The sequence below is a fragment of the Nansenia antarctica genome, assembly GCF_963989245.1.
Source record: "Nansenia antarctica genome assembly, chromosome: 8".
Taxonomy (NCBI): Eukaryota; Metazoa; Chordata; class Actinopteri; order Argentiniformes; family Microstomatidae; genus Nansenia; species Nansenia antarctica.
In genome coordinates this window covers 45752531-45773057 of record NC_137678.1, presented here as the reverse complement: position 1 = coordinate 45773057, position 20527 = coordinate 45752531, and the positions used below count along the sequence as shown (strand labels likewise).

At 47.8% G+C, this 20527-nt stretch overlaps 1 protein-coding gene across 1 annotated transcript in view; it reads left to right on the top strand.

Moving 5' to 3' along the window:
* Window positions 1–5788, top strand: part of LOC308164273 (putative RNA-binding protein 46) — a gene marked incomplete at both ends in the record, with an annotated part of 21818 nt that extends 16030 nt beyond the window's left edge. The window contains 2 exons of the mRNA XM_080538410.1: window positions 2583–2685; window positions 5592–5788. Of these exons, the coding sequence (XP_080394536.1) occupies window positions 2583–2685; window positions 5592–5788 (300 nt within the window). The remainder of the gene's footprint in view (window positions 1–2582; window positions 2686–5591) is intronic.
* Window positions 5789–20527: the final 14739 nt, after the last annotated feature.

The window sequence follows — 20527 nt, the reverse complement described above, 5'->3', positions numbered from 1 at the left end:
CAACACCATCCTTCCAGACAGGCTAGTGACCAAACTACTAGACCTGGGACTATCACACTCTATATGTGCATGGATCAAGGACTTCCTGTCCAACCGCCCCCAGAGGGTGCGGGTGGGCTCCCACACCTCCACAGCCCTCAGACTCAGCACTGGGTCCCCCCAGGGCTGCGTGCTAAGCCCCATCCTCTACAACCTCTACACCTACGACTTCACCCCCGTCCACCCCAGCAACTCCATCGTAAAGTTTGCAGACGACACCCCCGTGGTGGGCTGCATCTTGGGGGGGGACGAGGCGGCGTACAGGGATGAGGTAGAGCAGCTGAGCAAGCTGTGCAAGGTTAACAACCTGCTGCTGAACCAGTCAAAGACCCAGGAAATCATCGTGGACTTCAGGAGGAAAAAATCTGAGGTCCAGCCCCTGCTCATCGACGGAGAGAGCGTGGAGAGAGTCTCAACCCTCCGGTTCCTGGGGGTGCACATACAGGATGACCTGTCCTGGAAGAACAACACAGCAGCCACCATCAAGAAGGCACAACAGCGGCTCTACTTCCTGAGAGTCCTCAGGAAGGAACACAACAAGCAGGAGATACTGGTGGCCTTCTACCGCGGCGCAGTGGAGAGCATCCTCACCTACGGCATCTGCAACTGGTTCTCCAGCTGCACAACCGCGGAGAGAAATGCGCTACAGAGAGTCGTGAGAACAGCCCAGAAGATCACCGGCGCCCCCCTCCCCTCTCTGGAAGAGCTGTACAACACACGCTGCCTCAGGAAGGCCTCCAAGATCTCCAGAGACCCAACCCACCCTGGGTACGAACACTTTGCCCGGCTGCCCTCGAAAAGGCGGTACAGGACCATGGCCGCAAGGACAAACAGACTGAAGCTCAGCTTCTACCCCAGGGCCATCCAGGCCCTGAACACAGCAAAGACCTAGGTTCTGGGCCCTGGACAGTCTGGACGGATTGATGGCAGCTGCTGGATTGAAAAAATCAGGTGTAGTGCTGAGGCACAAATGTGTACATTTCAAGCCTGCAAACTGCGACACTTTAAATGAATGTGCAATAACACTATGTGCAATATGACAACCCTAGTCGTCTTATCTGTACAGTATAGTACAGTGGATATTGTACATAGCCTTTATTTATGTAAACCAGCTCCTTTCCCTTCTTGTTTTTTTAGTTTGTTTTTTTCTTTCCTAGCACCAGGGGAGCCACCCCTCCCAAATTTCGTTGTTTGGTACCTGTACTATAGCAATGACAATAAAGACCATTCATTCATTCATTCATTCATTCATTCATTCAAAATAGGTGACCTACCTGAATCGTGTGGATCCGATGAGAATATATTTGGAGGGGGGGCGGGGGGGGTTGCTGTGGAGCGGAGTGATGTCATTCAACTTGTGTTTACAGTTGGGCTTCTAGGCTACTTGTTTTTAGCCTAGCCTAGCCATTGAAGGCTACATTGCTAGTGTAGGAATACGCCATAAGCGATGGGATCTAACGCTGGCGGGCAGTGATCCTTAGGTTTTGATGTGAGCAGTTAACACATTTCATTGGTCCCTGTTTTCCAAGAGTCTAAGGTTGAGATTTACTTGGGTGTGTTTGAGGCATTGCCGCTGGGCAAAAGATGTGTGGGCCATACTTTTGCAGAGTTAACTGACTGGTAAAGGAAACCTGGTCTCCTCTCCCTATGGAAGACAGCCTCGACACTTGCAAGTGTGGCAGAACCTGCAGCTAAAAAACGAGGCTACTGCTCTAATTGACACGGTGGCTAAAGATGCCTATTAGTACAGTAGAGAAAAAACGATCAAGTCCTTTATACATCTTTTGTGGACCGGTATTTGGCCGTTTTTATTTCGGGTAGGCTATAACTAGACTATTGGTAAACATTGTAATTGGACTGAACAGCTATACATGCGTGCGCCGCTCTAATGCGTGCGCAGGGTTTTAGTAATAATAATAATAATAATAACTTTTATTTGTATAGCAATTTTCCTGCAAACGTTGCAGCTCAAAATGATTTAATCATTATATAATCATAATTTAATTATTTAGTCATTTAAAAGCAATATTAAAAAGATGGGTTTTTAGTCTTGACTTGAAAATATTTGCTGAGGTTGGCATCCCTATTGTACACTGGCAGTGCATTCCACAATCTGGGTGCATAAAATGAGAATGCAGCCTCACCAAATCTCTTCTTTTGTACATGTGGTACACAGAGAAAGCCAGCGTCAGAAGACCTGAGAGCTCTATTGCACTGATATGCTAGCAGAAGGTCTTTCAGATATTCTGGTGCTGTGCCAGTGAGAGCTTTATAAACATGTTGTGCATTATTGTTATGTTAGCCTAATTTAATTATTCAGGAGACATTCACGACAGTCTGTCTGTCTGTCTGTCTCTGTGTCTGTCTCTATGTCTGTCTGTCTTTGTCTGTCTCTGTGTCTGTCTTTGTCTGTCTGTCTGTCTGTGTCTATCTGTGTCTGTCTCTGTCTATGTCTGTGTCTGTCTCTGTCTGTGTCTGTCTGTCTGACTCTGTGTCTCTGAGAGAGATGGTCACCGTGTGTTGATGCCTGTGTTGTCCACTAGGTGGTGATCTCTCCAGCGAGGAGCAGCTTCATGCCTGACAAGGTGTGCGGCGTCCTGGAGGATGCCAAGGAGCTGGCCGCTCAGAACGCCTTCTGGAACCTGGGTACACACACACACGTACACACGTACACACGTACACACACACACACACACACACACACACACACACACACACACACACACACTAGGGATGTACCCGAATACAAATAAGTTATTCAGGAAAGCACATATAATGCGATGGAAACACATACAGATTCTACCCGAAGTTGCTTGTTATTATTCTGAAAAAAGCCATTGACATGTCTGTTCGTCAGCCATTATTTTTCTTCAAATCCATTCATATCATTGTGAATGGTCACAAGATAAAAATGCCCATTCTGTTTGCAACATAGGACTTTGATTCCACTAACTAGTCGTTTCATTTACTACACATTTTGGAAAAGTGATCACTATTCAGTAGCCGTCCCCACCAAGTCAGCGCTGCCTCGATGCGAAACTCTTGCATTGGAAGTAGTAATTCACATTTCCCTTGCGAACTGCAGTAATGTTAACACTTCAAGAAACGCGAATGCAGCATCATTGGAATTTAAGATGATTCCCTTCAACTGAAGGATATTTTTCTATATATCTTTAATGTAAATCATTTCTATTTCCAATGCAAAACAGAATCTTTCAGTTTCAATTTTTTGTTTTTTTGTTTCTGGTTGTTCAACGTCCCCCAGTTAAAGGGGTGGTGGTGGGATTCAAAGCTTAGTTTAGTTAAAAAAAATAAAAAGAGAGAGAGAGATAAAACATACAGTATGATGATGTGGTGATGATGTTAATTATAAACCAATATGAATTGAACCAATATTGATTGAAGGCACAAACATTGCATTGCCAATGAATATTAGATTAGAAGCTACAACATTTGCCTGATTGAATCTGACTTCCGGTATAAACCACGCCCACTTCTGGTCTTCTATCCGAATACAGATACAGATACAGATAACTTTGTAGGTTGAACAGATACAGATACAGATAACTTTGTAGGTTGAACAGATACAGATACAGATACGGATTCAGATAATGATGTCTCTGTACACCACTAACACACGCACACACACACACACACACACACACACACACACACACACACACACACACACACACACACACACACACACACACAACCTGGTTGAGTGAGAGACACTGAGCCAACACACTGCAGGGCTGCCAAGTTTCACCAAAACTTTGGAGTGAGATTTTTTGCCGGTGGAGCGACGCAAAACTGAGCACGTTTGGCAGCAGCTGAGCTCTCTCCCACCCAATTATTATTATTATTATTATTATTATTATTATTTTTGCTAGTTTCCTACAATTTTACATCATAATAAACCAGCACAAGAAATGAAAACAATTGGAAAATTTTATAAAACAAGACAAATTCAGACAGTAATAAAAATATATTATATTTATTATCATCTATCTATAAATAAATCAATCATGTAACATCAGAATAACTCTTAACTGTCAATCAACCATGTAACATATTAATCACTCTTTTAATTGTCAATCAACCAGGTAACATATTAATCACTCTTTTAACTGTCAATCAACCATGTGACCTATAAAGTTACAACATCTTATGCAGTACAACAACCCCAACCCTTACAAGCGGTGTTCATAACTCTGTGTTGTAGGCGTTTGTGGCAGATTTTAAGATGCCTTAATAACAGAGGTAGGGGGCTCCCACTTGAAACATTCTGGCTCGAGGCCAGCCATCTTCACCGTCATGATGGATGAAAGGGTTCCATCAAGAGCCAGACTGTTACGGGTTTTGGTTTCTGACCTGGCAACCTTTTTGGAAGGGGGCTGACCCTTCGCTGCCCACATTGAAAGCAGGTCTGCCTGCTTACTGCTCCCTGCTTTCTGCTTCGATGACATCTTTAAACAGACAAAATGCAATGATGATTCAAAATCAGAAGTGCTGATTTGAGGTAGTTTTTACAACTAAACATGACATAAAAAGCACAAGAAAATCCGTCTGAAAATCCATTGCCCCCCCCCGCCCACCAGGGCCAACATCGTACTTCGCTAAATATCCTTTTACGAGCTCACTGCTCACAGTTTTAGTTTTACAATTACGAGCTCACAGTATCAATTACCTCGCAAGCAGTTAAGTGATTCAATTTAGTTATATTTTAATCAAGAACCTGGATTCTAATTCGAATGAGGTGAGACTTACCTACCGTTCTGGCCGTCCGCTTCAAGCTGCAGTGAACACAGATGCAACGCTCGCCTGCCGCTCCGACTGCGCACGCGCAAGCATAATAACGCCAGTGCAGAAAGAGGACGTCACGAAAGTCATGTCCAGTAGCTTTCTTTCAAGGAATTTCAAAAATAAAAGTCCCGTAAAACAAATTGTTATTTCTCGCCGTGAGAAATAGAGTTGCGGCGTGAGAGCGTGAGAACTGGTTGAAATGCGTGTGTCTCACGGTAATTGCGTGAGACTTGGCAGCCCTGACACTGTGTCAACACGATCAGACACACTCAGATCAAACACTCCGCTCAACTACCTGTTTATTGACCTTTCCTCTCCTCTCCCCCTCTTCTCTCTCCCCTCCTCTTCTCTCCCCCCTCTTCTCTCTCTTCCTCTTCTCTCTCTCTCTCTTCTCTTTTCTCTCTCTCCTCCTCTTCTCTCTTTCTCTCCTCTCCTCTCCTCTTCTCTCCCCTCCTCTTCTCTCTCTCTGCCCATCTCTTCCCCCCCCTCTTCTCTCTCTCTCCTCCTCTTCTCTCTCTCTCCTCTCCTCTCTCTCTCCTCTCCTCTTCTCTCTCTCTCCTATTTTCTCTCCTCCTCTCCTCTCTCTCTCTCCTCCTCTTCTCTTTCTCTCCTCTCCTCTTCTCTCTCTCCTCTTTTCTCTCCTCTCATCTTCTCTCTCTCTATCTCCTCCTCTTCTCTCTCTCCTTTCCTCTTCTCTCTCCCCTTCTCTCCTCCTCTCCTGCCTCTTCTGCCCCAGGGCTTCTCAGGCCTGGCCCTGGGCGCCATGCCGACCGGAGGAGGAGGAGGAGGGGGCGTGCCGGTCGGCCAGGGGGCGGGGCTGATGGGCGTGAGCATGAACATGGGCGTGACCAGCCTGCAAAGCACCCTGGGAATGAACCCCAGCGCCACCGCGCTGCAGCCCAAACAAGACGCCTTCGCTAACTTTGTCAACTTTGGGAAATGAGAGGGAGAGGGGGGAGGGGGGAGGGGGAGGAGGAGGAGGGGGGGGGAGAGAGAGGGGGGAGGGGGGGGTGGGAGGGAGGGGAGTGAGAGAGAGGGGGGAGGGGGGAGGGAGAGAGAGAGAGTGGGGGGAGAGGCAGAGAGAGTTGTTGTAACTTTGGCAACTTTGGGAAATGAGAGAGGAGAGAGAGAGGGGGGGGAGGGGGGGAGAGAGAGGGGGGGGAGGGGGCGAGAGAGAGAGAGAGAGAGAGGGGGGGGAGGGGGAGGAGGGAGGGGAGAGAGAGAGAGGGGGGGGAGGAGGGGAGGGGAGAGAGAGAGAGAGGGGGGAGGGGGGGAGATTGTGGGGAGATGTCAGTAAATGTTTGACAGCATAAACATCCTCTACTCTAAGTGAGGAGGAAGAGGGAGCGGGGGGAGTAGATAGGGGGGGGAGGAGGGAGGGGAGAGAGAGAGAGAGGGGGGAGGGGGGAGGGGGGGAGATTGTGGGGAGATGTCAGTAAATGTTTGACAGCATAAACATCCTCTACTCTAAGTGAGGAGGAAGAGGGAGCGGGGGGAGTAGATAGGGGGAGGAGGGAGGGGAGAGGGAGGAGGAGGGAGGAGGGGAGAGGGGGGAGGATGAAGAGGTCTCACGCCAGATAAACCCCAACATGTTACACTGTTCCTTCATCTTCATCTTCATCTTCATCATCTCTGTGTGTTTTTATTCTGGCAGAAGAACATTCAGAAATGTCCTCACACAGAGGCTGGGGGAGGTAGAACACCAGGGGAGGCTGGGGGAGGTAGGACACCAGGGGAGGCTGGGGGAGGTAGAAATCGGAGGATGTGTTTCTCAGTTGATTAGTTGATTAGTACCTGATTTTACACAACAATATTTTATGTACTTCATTAAACAGTTCATTAAACCATGGAAGTGTTTTAGTATTTATTATTTCTCTATTGTTGTTGTTGTTGTTGCTTGAGGAGGGAGGATAGATAGATAGATAGATAGATAGAGGATAGATAGATAGATAGCGGATAGTTAGATGGATAGAGGATAGATAAATAGATAGAGGATAGATAGATAAATAGATAGAGGATAGATAGATAGATATATAGAGGATAGATAGATAGATGGATAGATAGATTTTTAAAAATGTATTATTTATTTAACCTTTATTTAACCAGGCAAACATGTAAGAACAAATTCTTATTTGCAAATGCAGCCTGACCAAAAAGCAATGGCTCTTTGGGGGGGGGGGGGGCGGGTGGGAAGCTAGAAATAAAACAAGGTTAAGTAATACAATAAACAAAAAACAATAAAACACTGGCAAATACAGATGCATTAAAATACTAACAGTCAGAGAGAGGGGAGAGAGACGGAGGAGGTAGGGGTGAGGAAGAGCGGAGGTGAGGGATAGCGGGGGTAGTGGAGCAGGGGTACTTAAAATGAGGCAGTGATGGGTTATGGGATGGGTGAGAGACGGTGATCAACAGGTGCATTGATCGACTATGGTTCGCTGCAGGATTTGTTTGAAAGCAGTGAGTGAGGTGAGGGCGGTGAGTTTGAGGGTGTTTTGTAAGGTGTTCCAGTCGTGTGCTGCAGCGAACCGGAAAGCGCTGCGCCCGACTACGGTACGGGCTTTGGGGATGGTGAGTCGGACAAGATCACTGGATCTTAGAACAATGACGGGGCGGTGAGAGAGGTGCAGAAGGGATGAGAGGTAGAAAGGTGTTTTGCAAAGTATGGATTTGTAGATAATATGAAGCCAGTGACAGAGCCGTCTGCTGTGAAGAGATGTCCAGTCTACAAGGGTGTACAGAACACAGTGGTGAGTTGTGAAAGGCGCACTAGCAGGCCCGGATTAACCCCCTAGGGTGACCAGATTTGATGTGTGCCCCCCCCCCCCCCAACTTCTTTTTTCTTGATTTTACGCAGGCAAAGTCGTTTACTAAATCCTCAGAGTCCATCTCTTTGACCAACTCGGATTCAATTGCCAGCAGGGAATCTTATTCTTATCAGGCCTCTCTTATTGCACTATAGTTCTCTCTCAACGCTTTGGTAGAGTCAGTCCTACAACTCCATCTAGTACTGGACAGTGGTTTTAGAGTCCTGCTGATGTTCACATCCTTCTTTTTAAATATCCGGCTCCATCGGTGAGGGGATGCTGCACAAAACGCATACAATGACAGAAGTAGGTCAAAGAAATCCCTCGCATCCTTACAGCTATTAATGCTGTTTACACCGACAACATTAAGGGAATGTCCAGCACAGGGCACGTAATGAATCAGGGGGTTTGCTTTTTTAAGATGCGCCTGGAGGCCGTTATATTTACCCGACAAGTCTAACCCCAGGTCATGACATGAACCATGACCATTCTTACTACACATTCAGGTCATGACATGAACCATTCTTACTACACATTCAGGTCATGACATGAACCATTCTTACTCCACATTCAGGTCATGACATGAACCATTCTTACTCCACATTCAGGTCATGACATGAACCATTCTTACTACACATTCAGGTCATGACATGAACCATTCTTACTACACATTCAGGTCATGACATGTCTAACCCCAGGTCATGACAAGTCCAACCCCAGGTCATGACATGAACCATTCTTACTACACATTCAGCAAGACTTGCTCCAGTGTGGCTGTGAATGGGCTCGCTCCCTCGCTCGCTCTGCTGCCCCCCCCCCCCCCCCCCCCCCCCACACACACACACACATACACTGTTAACTTCGGTGCTCATTTTAGGCCTAGGTGAAATAAATAAAAAATCCCAATTGTTGGGACATTTTTAAGAGTGGCCGTATGTCTGGAGTCTTTGCCTTGCTTAATTGTTCGCTTGGCAGAGCCATTCAGTTGTCGCCTGTACATTTTTATTTCTTCGTTGATAGTTTGGCGGCACTGCGTCATCGCGCACTTGTCTGTGACTGGGGGGGGGGCACTTACACCAAACTCGCAATTATTTATCTTTTTATACATGATAGCCTAAATATAACCGTTAGTTTTGTACCTGTGTGGATGACTTCCAGTAAATATAGCCTATATTTTAAAAATGTGCGCAAAATATGTTAAAGGTCTCTTCATTGTCCGAATAATTTGGTGCCCCCCCATTGGCTGGTGCCCCAGGGCGTTCACCCGATGCAATATATGGATAATCCGGGCTTGCGCACTAGTGGCAAAACGAATGGCGGAGTGATGGAGTGTGTCGAGTTTCCTGAGGGCAGACTGAGATGCCATCCTATAGATGGTATCGCCATAGTCAAATATGGGCAGGATGGTCATCTTGACAAGGGTATGTTTGGCTGCACGGGTGAAGGAGGCCTTGTTCCGGTATAAAAAGCTTAGGCGAGCTTTGACTTTTGTCTGCAGGTGCTTTATGTGGGTGGTGAAGGAAAGGGATGAGTCCAGCCAAAGGCCAAGGTATTTGTAACAAGAGACACACTCCAGCTCGGAACCGTCAACACAGAAGATCTTAGGGGGGCTGCTGACACGAGGTCTCCGGTCGAAAAGAATGCACTTAGTTTTTTTGGTGTTGAGAAGATGGAGGCGATGAAAAGACTGCTCAATGGAGGTGAGGCTGAGTTGTAGAGTGGAAGCCGCAGAGTGGAGTGAAGGGCCTGCACAATACAAGATGGTGTCGTCAGCATAAAGATGGATCTGGGATTTGCCAGCATCTTTTGCTACATCATTGATGTAGATTGAGAACAACGTTGGTCCCAAGATGGAGCCTTGAGGCACCCCTTTAGAGATGGTGAGATGGTCTGACAAGATATTTTCAGTCTTCACTTGCTGAACTCGGTCAGTTAGATAGCTGGCAAACCAGTTGCAAGAGTTTGTCGAGAGACCAATGTTGGAGAGCCTCTGTAGAAGGATGGAATGGATGACAGAATCAAAGACCTTAGCTAGGTCGATAAAGGCAGCGATGCAGACCTGCTTGGAGTCCAAGGAAGTGAGAATGTCATCCATAACTTTCAAGGTAGCTGTGATGCACCCGTGGCCAGGCCGGAACCCAGACTGCATGTTAGACAGGATGTTGTTTGAGGCCATGAAGTGGTTGAGCTGTTTGAGAGCCAGCTTCTCCAGGACCTTGGCCAGGCACGGCAAGATGGAGATGGGCCTGTAGCAGTTGGGGTCGGAGCTAGAGCCACCTTTAAAGAGGGGAAAGACCAGCGCGGATTTCCAGTCAGGAGGAAAGACAGACAGCTCAAAAGACATGTTGAATAGCCGTGTGATGGGAGCGGAAATGACAGGTGCAGCAGCTTTCAAAAACATGGGTTCGAGCCCATCAAGGCCAGCAGACTTGTTTGAGTCTAGCTTGGTTAGCTGCTCTAAAACCTCTGAGGTCAAGACAGGTTTAAAGGAGAAAGCGTCACAGCTGGAAGGAGGAGGAGAATGTGATGAAGCAGCAATGGGGGGAGTAGCTGAGAATACATGGGCCGAGTTGACAAAGTGATGATTAAAAAGCGAAGCCATGAGAGACTTGTCAGTGACAACAGTGTCACCAAAGGTCATTGCACTAGGAAGATGAGGGGAAGTGAGTTTGTTTTCCATGGCTTTGACCGTTTTCCAAAACATCTTGGCGTCAGAGCCACAGGATGCAAATTTGTCCAAGAAGTAACTGGTTTTGGCTTTTCTGACAGCCTGAGTGCTTTTATTTCTACACTGCCTAAAGGCAAGCCAGTCAGCAGGAGACTGGGTGGAACGAGCTTTCCGCCATAAGGTGTTCTTCTTCTGTCATGGGAAAACCAGGGGCTGAAGCGATCCTTTATCCGTGATTTTATGAGTGGGGCGTGTTTGTTGATGATCTGATTAAAAGTTATCTTAAACCGCGGTGGTGTAGCGGTCTACGCACTGGCCGCTAGTGCATGCTGCCCACTGGGGCCGGGGTTCGTATCCCGGCTCGCCAGATCCAGATATGGCCGAGGCACACGGGAAGCGGCATATTGGCCGGCCGCTTCCGAGGGGGGTATAGGAGTATTTCTGGACTAGGATCCGTCGCGCAACACCGCCCCCTGGGTGCCGGAATAACGGTACTGGGCTCGAGGAGCCAGTCAGCCTAGTCTGCCTGGCGCCCTCCTCTGGGACTGCCGGCCACGGGGTCGTGCGGCGGATCCTATGCAATAGGCAGGGGATAATTGGATGCTAAGTTGGGTTAAATTGGCTACCAAATTGGGTGAAAAAGGGATAAAATCTGAAAAAAAAAAAAAAAAAAAGTTATCTTAAAATAGGACCAGGCGTCGTCCACAGTGGAGACTGAATTAATTCGGTCCCAGTTTTCTGCTGCAACATCGTGGAGAAAGGCCCCCAGCTCAAACTTCTTCAGAGAGCGCTTGGTTACGATCACTGATGGTCGCTTGATTGAGGAGCCAGAGCGTATGCAAGCAATGGCACAGTGATCACTCAGATCTTGACTGAAGACACCAGATTTATAATTAGAAGGGGCATTCGTAAGGATGACATCAATCAGCGTGGCAGATGAAGGGGATTTCTGATTGTGTCTGGTGGGCTCAGATATGATTTGGGAAAGGTTCAGAGCATCGAATTGCTGCGTGACTACGTCTGGGGGGTTGAACATGTCCCAGTTGAGATCACCCAGGAGGACAAACTCAGAGGAAACGTGTGGGGCCAGGAGTACACCAAGTGCAGTTAGGGTGCAAGCTGGGGCAGAGGGTGGTCTGTAGCAGACAGCGACAGAGAGAAAGAAATTGGAAGACAGTTTGATCCTTAACACTAGCAGTTCAAATTGTTTGGGGACAGACTTGGAAATTAAGATAGAACATTGCAGATGGTCTTTAACAAACAAAACTACACCACCACCTTTGGTGGCTCTGTCCTGGCGAAAAATGTTGTAACCTGGTATGGAGATGTCTAGATTGAGAACACTGTTCTTAAGCCATGATTCTGAAATAGCTGGAACATCAGGAGTAGCAGTGTGTCTAAAAAATACTTTACGTGGTCGATTACGTGTGTTCCACGTCTAACCCTAACTAACCTGTGTTCCACATCTAACCCTAACTAACCTGTGTTCCACGTCTAACCCTAACTAACCTGTGTTCCACGTCTAACCCTAACTAACCTGTGTCCCATGTCTAATCCTAATTAACCTGTGTCCCACGTCTAACCCTAACTAACCTGTGTCCCACATCTAACCCTAACTAACCTGTGTCCCACGTCTAACCCTAACCCTAACTAACCTGTGTCCCACGTCTAACCCTAACTAACCTGTGTTCCACGTCTAACCCTAACCCTAACTAACCTGTGTCCGACGTCTAATCCTAATTAACCTGTGTCCCACGTCTAACCCTAACTAACCTGTGTCCCACATCTAACCCTAACTAACCTGTGTCCCACGTCTAACCCTAACCCTAACTAACCTGTGTCCCACATCTAACCCTAACTAACCTGTGTCCCACGTCTAACCCTAACTAACCTGTGTCCCATGTCTAACCCTAACTAACCTGTGTTCCACGTCTAACCCTAACTAACCTGTGTTCCACGTCTAACCCTAACTAACCTGTGTTCCACGTCTAACCCTAACCCTAACTAACCTGTGTCCCACATCTAACCCTAACTAACCTGTGTCCCACGTCTAACCCTAACTAACCTGTGTCCCATGTCTAACCCTAACTAACCTGTGTTCCACGTCTAACCCTAACTAACCTGTGTTCCACGTCTAACCCTAACTAACCTGTGTTCCACGTCTAACCCTAACCCTAACTAACCTGTGTTCCACGTCTAACCCTAACCCTAACTAACCTGTGTCCCACATCTAACCCTAACTAACCTGTGTCCCACGTCTAACCCTAACTAACCTGTGTCCCATGTCTAACCCTAACTAACCTGTGTTCCACATCTAACCCTAACTAACCTGTGTTCCACGTCTAACCCTAACCCTAACTAACCTGTGTCCCACGTCTAACCCTAACCCTAACTAACCTGTGTCCCACGTCTAACCCTAACTAACCTGTGTCCCACGTCTAACCCTAACTAACCTGTGTTCCACGTCTAACCCTAACTAACCTGTGTCCCACGTCTAACCCTAACTAACCTGTGTCCCACGTCTAACCCTAACTAACCTGTGTTCCACGTCTAACCCTAACTAACCTGTGTCCCACGTCTAACCCTAACTAACCTGTGTTCCACATCTAACCCTAACTAACCTGTGTCCCACGTCTAACCCTAACTAACCTGTGTCCCATGTCTAACCCTAACTAACCTGTGTTCCACATCTAACCCTAACTAACCTGTGTTCCACGTCTAACCCTAACCCTAACTAACCTGTGTCCCACGTCTAACCCTAACCCTAACTAACCTGTGTCCCACGTCTAACCCTAACTAACCTGTGTCCCACGTCTAACCCTAACTAACCTGTGTTCCACGTCTAACCCTAACTAACCTGTGTCCCACGTCTAACCCTAACTAACCTGTGTCCCACGTCTAACCCTAACTAACCTGTGTTCCACGTCTAACCCTAACTAACCTGTGTTCCACGTCTAACCCTAACTAACCTGTGTTCCACGTCTAACCCTAACCCTAACTAACCTGTGTTCCACGTCTAACCCTAACCCTAACTAACCTGTGTCCCACATCTAACCCTAACTAACCTGTGTCCCACGTCTAACCCTAACTAACCTGTGTCCCATGTCTAACCCTAACTAACCTGTGTTCCACATCTAACCCTAACTAACCTGTGTTCCACGTCTAACCCTAACCCTAACTAACCTGTGTCCCACGTCTAACCCTAACCCTAACTAACCTGTGTCCCACGTCTAACCCTAACTAACCTGTGTCCCACGTCTAACCCTAACTAACCTGTGTTCCACGTCTAACCCTAACTAACCTGTGTCCCACGTCTAACCCTAACTAACCTGTGTCCCACGTCTAACCCTAACTAACCTGTGTTCCACGTCTAACCCTAACTAACCTGTGTCCCACGTCTAACCCTAACTAACCTGTGTTCCACATCTAACCCTAACTAACCTGTGTCCCACGTCTAACCCTAACTAACCTGTGTCCCATGTCTAACCCTAACTAACCTGTGTTCCACATCTAACCCTAACTAACCTGTGTTCCACGTCTAACCCTAACCCTAACTAACCTGTGTCCCACGTCTAACCCTAACCCTAACTAACCTGTGTCCCACGTCTAACCCTAACTAACCTGTGTCCCACGTCTAACCCTAACTAACCTGTGTTCCACGTCTAACCCTAACTAACCTGTGTCCCACGTCTAACCCTAACTAACCTGTGTCCCACGTCTAACCCTAACTAACCTGTGTTCCACGTCTAACCCTAACTAACCTGTGTCCCACGTCTAACCCTAACTAACCTGTGTTCCACATCTAACCCTAACTAACCTGTGTCCCACGTCTAACCCTAACTAACCTGTGTCCCACGTCTAACCCTAACTAACCTGTGTCCCATGTCTAACCCTAACTAACCTGTGTTCCACATCTAACCCTAACTAAACTGTGTTCCACATCTAACCCTAACTAAACTGTGTCCCACGTCTAACCCTAACTAACCTGTGTCCCACGTCTAACCCTAACTAACCTGTGTTCCACGTCTAACCCTAACTAACCTGTGTTCCACGTCTAACCCTAACTAACCTGTGTTCCACATCTAACCCTAACCCTAACTAACCTGTGTCCCACGTCTAACCCTAACTAACCTGTGTCCCATGCACCCCCTAGTGGTGCAGGAGGTACCTCAGAGCCAGGGCAGGAACGGCTACATCAAGAGGCCCATGAATGCCTTCATGGTATGGGCGAGGATCCGCCGCTCGGCCCTGTCCCAGGCCAACCCCGCGGCCAACAACGCAGACATCAGCGTGCAGCTGGGCCTGGAGTGGAGCCTCCTGGCTGAGGCCCAGAAGGAGCCCTACTACCTGGAGGCTCGCAGGCTCAAAGACCAGCACAGACTGGAGCATCCCGGTAGGGCTGACACACACACACACACACACATTTGAATACTTTATTTGGTTCCACAAATTATATTATACAAACAGGGAATCAAATATTTCGGGGCTAAGCAGCACTGAACACTTAAGGGTAAACATAACACCTCCTTCTCCACACGGCCAAGCTGCCAATAATAGCTGAGACAGAGCAAAATTTGGCAACCTGTTTGGCCTTTCTTTTAGACATTGCAGCAATTCTCAGACCCCTCATGGTGCATTTATATACATGGCCCAGACTTCCAAATACAAGTATGCTGAATTTGCACTTGTACCCAAAGCTGGTTATCGTACCAAGCAGTGGTTGGTATTTGATATACTTGTCCTGGAAAGTCTGGTCCATGTACAGGTCAAAGGGGCAGCCTACTTCTACAATCAGCACCTCCTTGTGGCTGGTGTCAACAAAGACAACATCAGGTGTATTTGGGATGTTGGAAAAAACATCATTGGCAAAACCAAACCACTCTGGTAACACTCTGGCATGCTTGTACATAGCTGCGCTAGATGGTAAGATGTTTTGTACTGTATCAGACACAATGTCCACAATACGGTCATGACGAGCTATGTACAGGTGTTTGTATGCATTACATCCATTTGTTATGTGTGCAATGGACTCTAGGTGTTGTGAATCCTGATGGTTTAAACAGAATGGACTGTGAGTGTGGGGATACCAGGTGGACAGATTGTACTTGGTCGGTAATACCTGCAGTCTTGCTTTGATGGTGAATTTCAGAACATCCTCACCAACAGCGACGTTCTTATACACTGAGTGTGAGACTGAGTGGTCAGCGAACTGCAAACAGGCTAGCTTTCCCTGTAGTCTGAGTCCACACCAGTGCTGCCTGATCTCAGACTGCTTCAGGCTGAGCAGAACCCTCCTTGCAGAGTCTCTGTGCAGTCCGACAGTCTCTTCCTGCGGTGTTGTGATGTCGGCCGTCACAATCACACAGGGGTCTGTGATCACCCCATCAGAGACAGGGACTTCAGTCTGTGTGTTAAGTTCTGTCCATCTTAGCTGAACTCCAGTCTGGTTGCAGAGGTCATTGAGATCCGGCCAGTCAGACCAGACCCCGAAGCCCTTGGCCTGGGAATCCAGTTTCCCAGAGTCTTTCCTCCTGAAGCCGAGGAAGTCGTTCTGGTGTGCGCTGGCCAGGGGGATCTTCCTTCTGCGTAGATCCAGTAGGAGAGAGGCCCTGGCCATTTCTCTAACGGTGGCATCGTCATTGTTAAGCATGTGGAGCAGGTGGGCTAGCCTGGTGGCTATGTAGGCCCACTCGACATTGGGGACTCCCAGCCCTCCCTCTCCACATGGGAGAAAGATCATGCCCCGTGTGGAGTGTGTGTTGAGGCCCACCCACTTTCTGACCAGCTGGACAGTTCTGTTCGTCATCTCTCTCAGTGCCTTGAGAGGGATGTGCACATTGGCGAAGAGGTGTTGGATTTTGGCCAGAGCCACCTCTCTCACAGCCTGGAGCTTCATGAGGATGGGGAGGGGGGACAAGTCAATCAGGTGGAGACGATGGAGAAACTCTGTAGTGAGCTCCTCGACCTGCTCGCTCCACTCGCCAGCGATGTTAAACCTGTGGCCAAGGTATGGGTAGGTCTCATTGCGGGAATACACCCTGATGGGTTGGCCCATTACAAGAAAGGTGGGGGGCTTGTCGTTCTTGGCCTTATACCAGCGGTTGCCTCCACTGCGGCGCTCATGGAGTACGGCACACTTGGCTTGCTTCACCTCCAGCCCTGACCATTGGAGGAACTCATCAGTGCGTGCCAGCATGTTGGTGATGACATCCTCCTGTCGTGATGACACCTGCACGTCGTCCGCGTATCCCTGCACAGGATTTGGGGATCGGACATGCAGAGGAGCGCACTGGTAAATCCACTTCATCCATTGGTTGAGTGCTAAGATGAAGTTCACGGCACTCCAGGGACAGCCAGTTTTTATTCCCACCTTCAGTGCAATCGGCTCTGTGAGCTGCTGCCCACAGATAACTTGGAGAAATGAGCCGTGGTACACGCTGGATACAATATTCACAAAAGGCTGAGGCAGGTGTATTTCCTCTAATGCTTTTAGCATCACCTCATGGGGGAGTGTACCAAACGCATCTCTGAAGTCCAAAAACACTGTGTAGAATCTAGATGATTCATGTTTGAAGTCATCTATTCCGGTTTTTAAGCAAAACACATGTTCGTTCATTCCCTGTCTGTTGATGTATGCTTTCTGATGGGGGGAGAGAATCCCTGTATCCACCAGCCAGGGTAAGATGCGGGTGAGTAAGCATTTCATAAAGACTTTATATATGGTGGGCAATAGTGAAATGTCACGCCAAGTGGAGGGATCATCTGGGACATTTTCCTTTTTTGGTATCCTATGGATGAGGGCCCCTTTCCACGAATCAGGTACCTTCTCATTGATCAGGCAGGCATTGAAGATATGTGTGAGTGTCTGTGTTGACGTGGGCCTGGTAGCTCTCAGCGTCTCATAGATGACCCCGTCAGATCCACTAGCCTTGTTATTGGGAAGAGAAGCTAGAACTGCATCTACCTCTTCTGTTGTGAAATCATGGGTATCTGGGAAATAGCCTGGCTCTATTTTGTCAATGAAGTTGTACCAAGGGGGCGTGGCCAGGGGAGTGGCAGCGCTTGGTACAGTTTGGCACTTAGATTTATAATAGTTATACACATTGGCTGTATCACTAACAGTGGGCGGGGTTTCAGGAAAACAGCTGCTATTCAAAATGATATTGATTGCCTTTGATTTGCGATGTTGCCAGAGGTATGCCAGCTTGTTCCTGGATACTTGCCGTTGTTGTCGATGTGTCTCTGTCCCGGAGGCCCGCAGCGCTGGTTGTATTCTCTCACGGATGAAGCAAAGCTGCGTTTCTATCCAAGCTGTCAGCGAGTCAGGTGTAAGGTCCACCGGGAAATCGACAGAGGGTGGGAATTTCTTCAGGATTCTGGCGACATATTTCAGAAGCTTGAATCCGTATGGACGCGCGTTTCCTTGCGTCGCGGAGAATATTCCTTTATGAAAAAAAGCGCTGATAAGGATTGACACACACACACACACACACACACACACACACGCACACACACACACACACACACACACACACACACACACACAGGAGACAGGAGAGGCTGAATAAACACCAGTGAGAGTAAGAGTGAAGTTCTCATGGAAGGTTTTTACTGATGATACGACTGTTAGGTAGTTGATTCACAACTGTACACACATGTTCTGGATTTCCAAAGGGTTCATGTCAAAGACGTGACCCCTGCCTGACCCCTGTCTGACCCCTCCCCCCTGCCCCCCCCCCCCAGGGTGGATCTACCAGCCGCGGCCGGGGAAGAGGAGGGTGTACCCCTCCCTGGAGAGCCTCACCTCCTACCCTGGCCCCGCCCTCGGCCCCTCCTCCTACCCTGGCCCCGCCCCCTACGCAGGGAGGGCCGCCCCTGGCCCCTCCTCCTACCCCAGGATCTCCCCCGGGCGCCCAGCTCCGTACCCCCGCCCCCCAGGTCAGACAGACAGCACAGGTCAGACAGACAGCACAGGTCAGACAGACAGCACAGGTCAGACACACAGCACAGGTCAGACACACAGACAGATAACACTCTCCTAGACTCAGAGACAGATAACACTCTCCTAGACACACAGAGACAGATAACACTCTCCTAGACACACAGAGACCGATAACACTCTCCTAGACACTCAGAGACAGATAACACTCTCCTAGACACACAGAGACAGATAACACTCTCCTAGACACACAGAGACAGATAACACTCTCCTAGACTCAGAGACAGATAACACTCTCCTAGACAGAGGAGTGAAGTAGACACATATAAACAGTATCATGGCGTGTGTCTAGTATGTGCTTGAATGGTTGCTGTGTGTGTGTGTGTGTGTGTGTGTGTGTGGCAGGCCCTGGGGAGCATGTTGTCAAGGCCTCTGACCAGCGGCCCCGTCCCTGCGTTCCCCCAGAATGCCGTGCAGCACCCCCACCTGGGGGGTCCGTGCCTGGTTGTCCAGCCCCAGCTGGGGGGTCTGTGCCCGGGGCTCCAGCTCCAGCCCCAGCGCCCCCCGCTACCCCTTCCCCCCCTACTTCCTGTCTGGGTCCCAGTACTACAACCAGAGGTGAGCAGGCCCGTCCTCTCCGCTTCCTGTTTGGCTGTTTTGTTTTTCTGACGTCGTTCCGGTGTCGTTTTAACTCCTTCAGTGCCAAGGGTGAAGGAAGTCGCCTTTATCACGTCTGGGGGGGCGGAGCTCTTCACCAGTGTCATCAAACACTTTAGAAAGCCTGTGGGCTACTTTTGTCCCCCGTGATGCAATCGGAGTGTACTGTGGATCTGTCCGCCCGTTTGTATGTAACACGCGATAGCTCTGAAACCACGGGGACAATTTTGACAACTTGAATGCTGTGTCTTGCCATAGATCCAGCATTTACAAAATTACAATACCTCACAGGGCGTGCTATATGCAGGGGTGCAAATTCACGAGTATTTACACCTTTTGCGAATTATTTGTTGTTCATTAATATATGCAAACAGTTTTTTAAATTTTTTAATTTATTAAGTTGGTTAAACTAGTTAAGCTAGCTAGGTGTAGCCCATTGGCTTGGGCTATCACACGTAGCTTTCACGTCCACGGTTACCATGGTAACGGTAGCGGCAACTGCTACCATGGTAACGGTAGCTACAGATTTATGGATGGAGAAAGATTTATGGATCAGTTGTAGTAACGATAGGAGTTTTGTCAGTTGTGATATGGGAGTATGGAAATTTGATAGTAACTTTGTACATTTGGGAATTAGATTAAGTAACGTTACAAAAATATATTTTGTAAGAAGAGTGAAATAAATGTTTATTGTGAATTATTGTAAATATTGTTATACCTCTCAGTTGGCAGTTACCCCGAGACTCAATAGCCGCTGAAGAGAGCTAGCTCACCTTTTTTATTTATATTATTCTTCCGGAATAAACTAAACATAAAGTATGATACCTGTGAAGTCTCCTTGTTCTTCATAAGTGCAACTCCCCCCCCACCACCATTTTTGTTGTTGTTGTCATCACCAGTTAAATTCTGAAATGACTCTGATTGGCCCAAGGGGAGGCTATAGTAACAACTGAAATTCCACATTTAAAAACAATGTCAGCATCTCCTGTCCAATTTGAGCTACAGTCAGGAAATTCGGTACATATTTTCATTCCCTCGTGAGCAACATGTTTGTCATTATGGACCATTTGTTTTTATTCCGTCTCCCATTAATCCCCAAAACATATGTCTGAATAATTGTCACCAATTCACACAAGGGTGGCACTACTTGTCTTTAGTAGCAATTCCAGGCTTCTCCACCCAACAGGAGAACAACAGCTTAAAAACTAGCAACAGATTGTTAGCTTGCTTGTGTCTGGTGTAATCACGTTTGCTAACATTAAACCAAACAATATGAGAAGACCGACATTGTTTTCTTTATTGATAACATTCGACTGTAAAATTACTAATTCACATTTTGATCAATCTTATCAGTCATATAGACTTTATTTCCACACCAGGTTATTTTTAGTCGCTTACTCATAGCATTGAACAGTTTGTGATGCTTGTGAGTTGATCAATACAACCTGCAATAGAACTAGCTTGGTGGAAACAGTTCATGCAATGCTTGTTTACGGGTGGATGGAGGGGAGGGGAGAGGGAATGGTTGTAGTTGGTCAGCTGCTTGTGAGCTCCAATGCTACATGACTTTGCTTGTTGAATGTTGTTCTCTGACCTCATAACCCCCCTCCC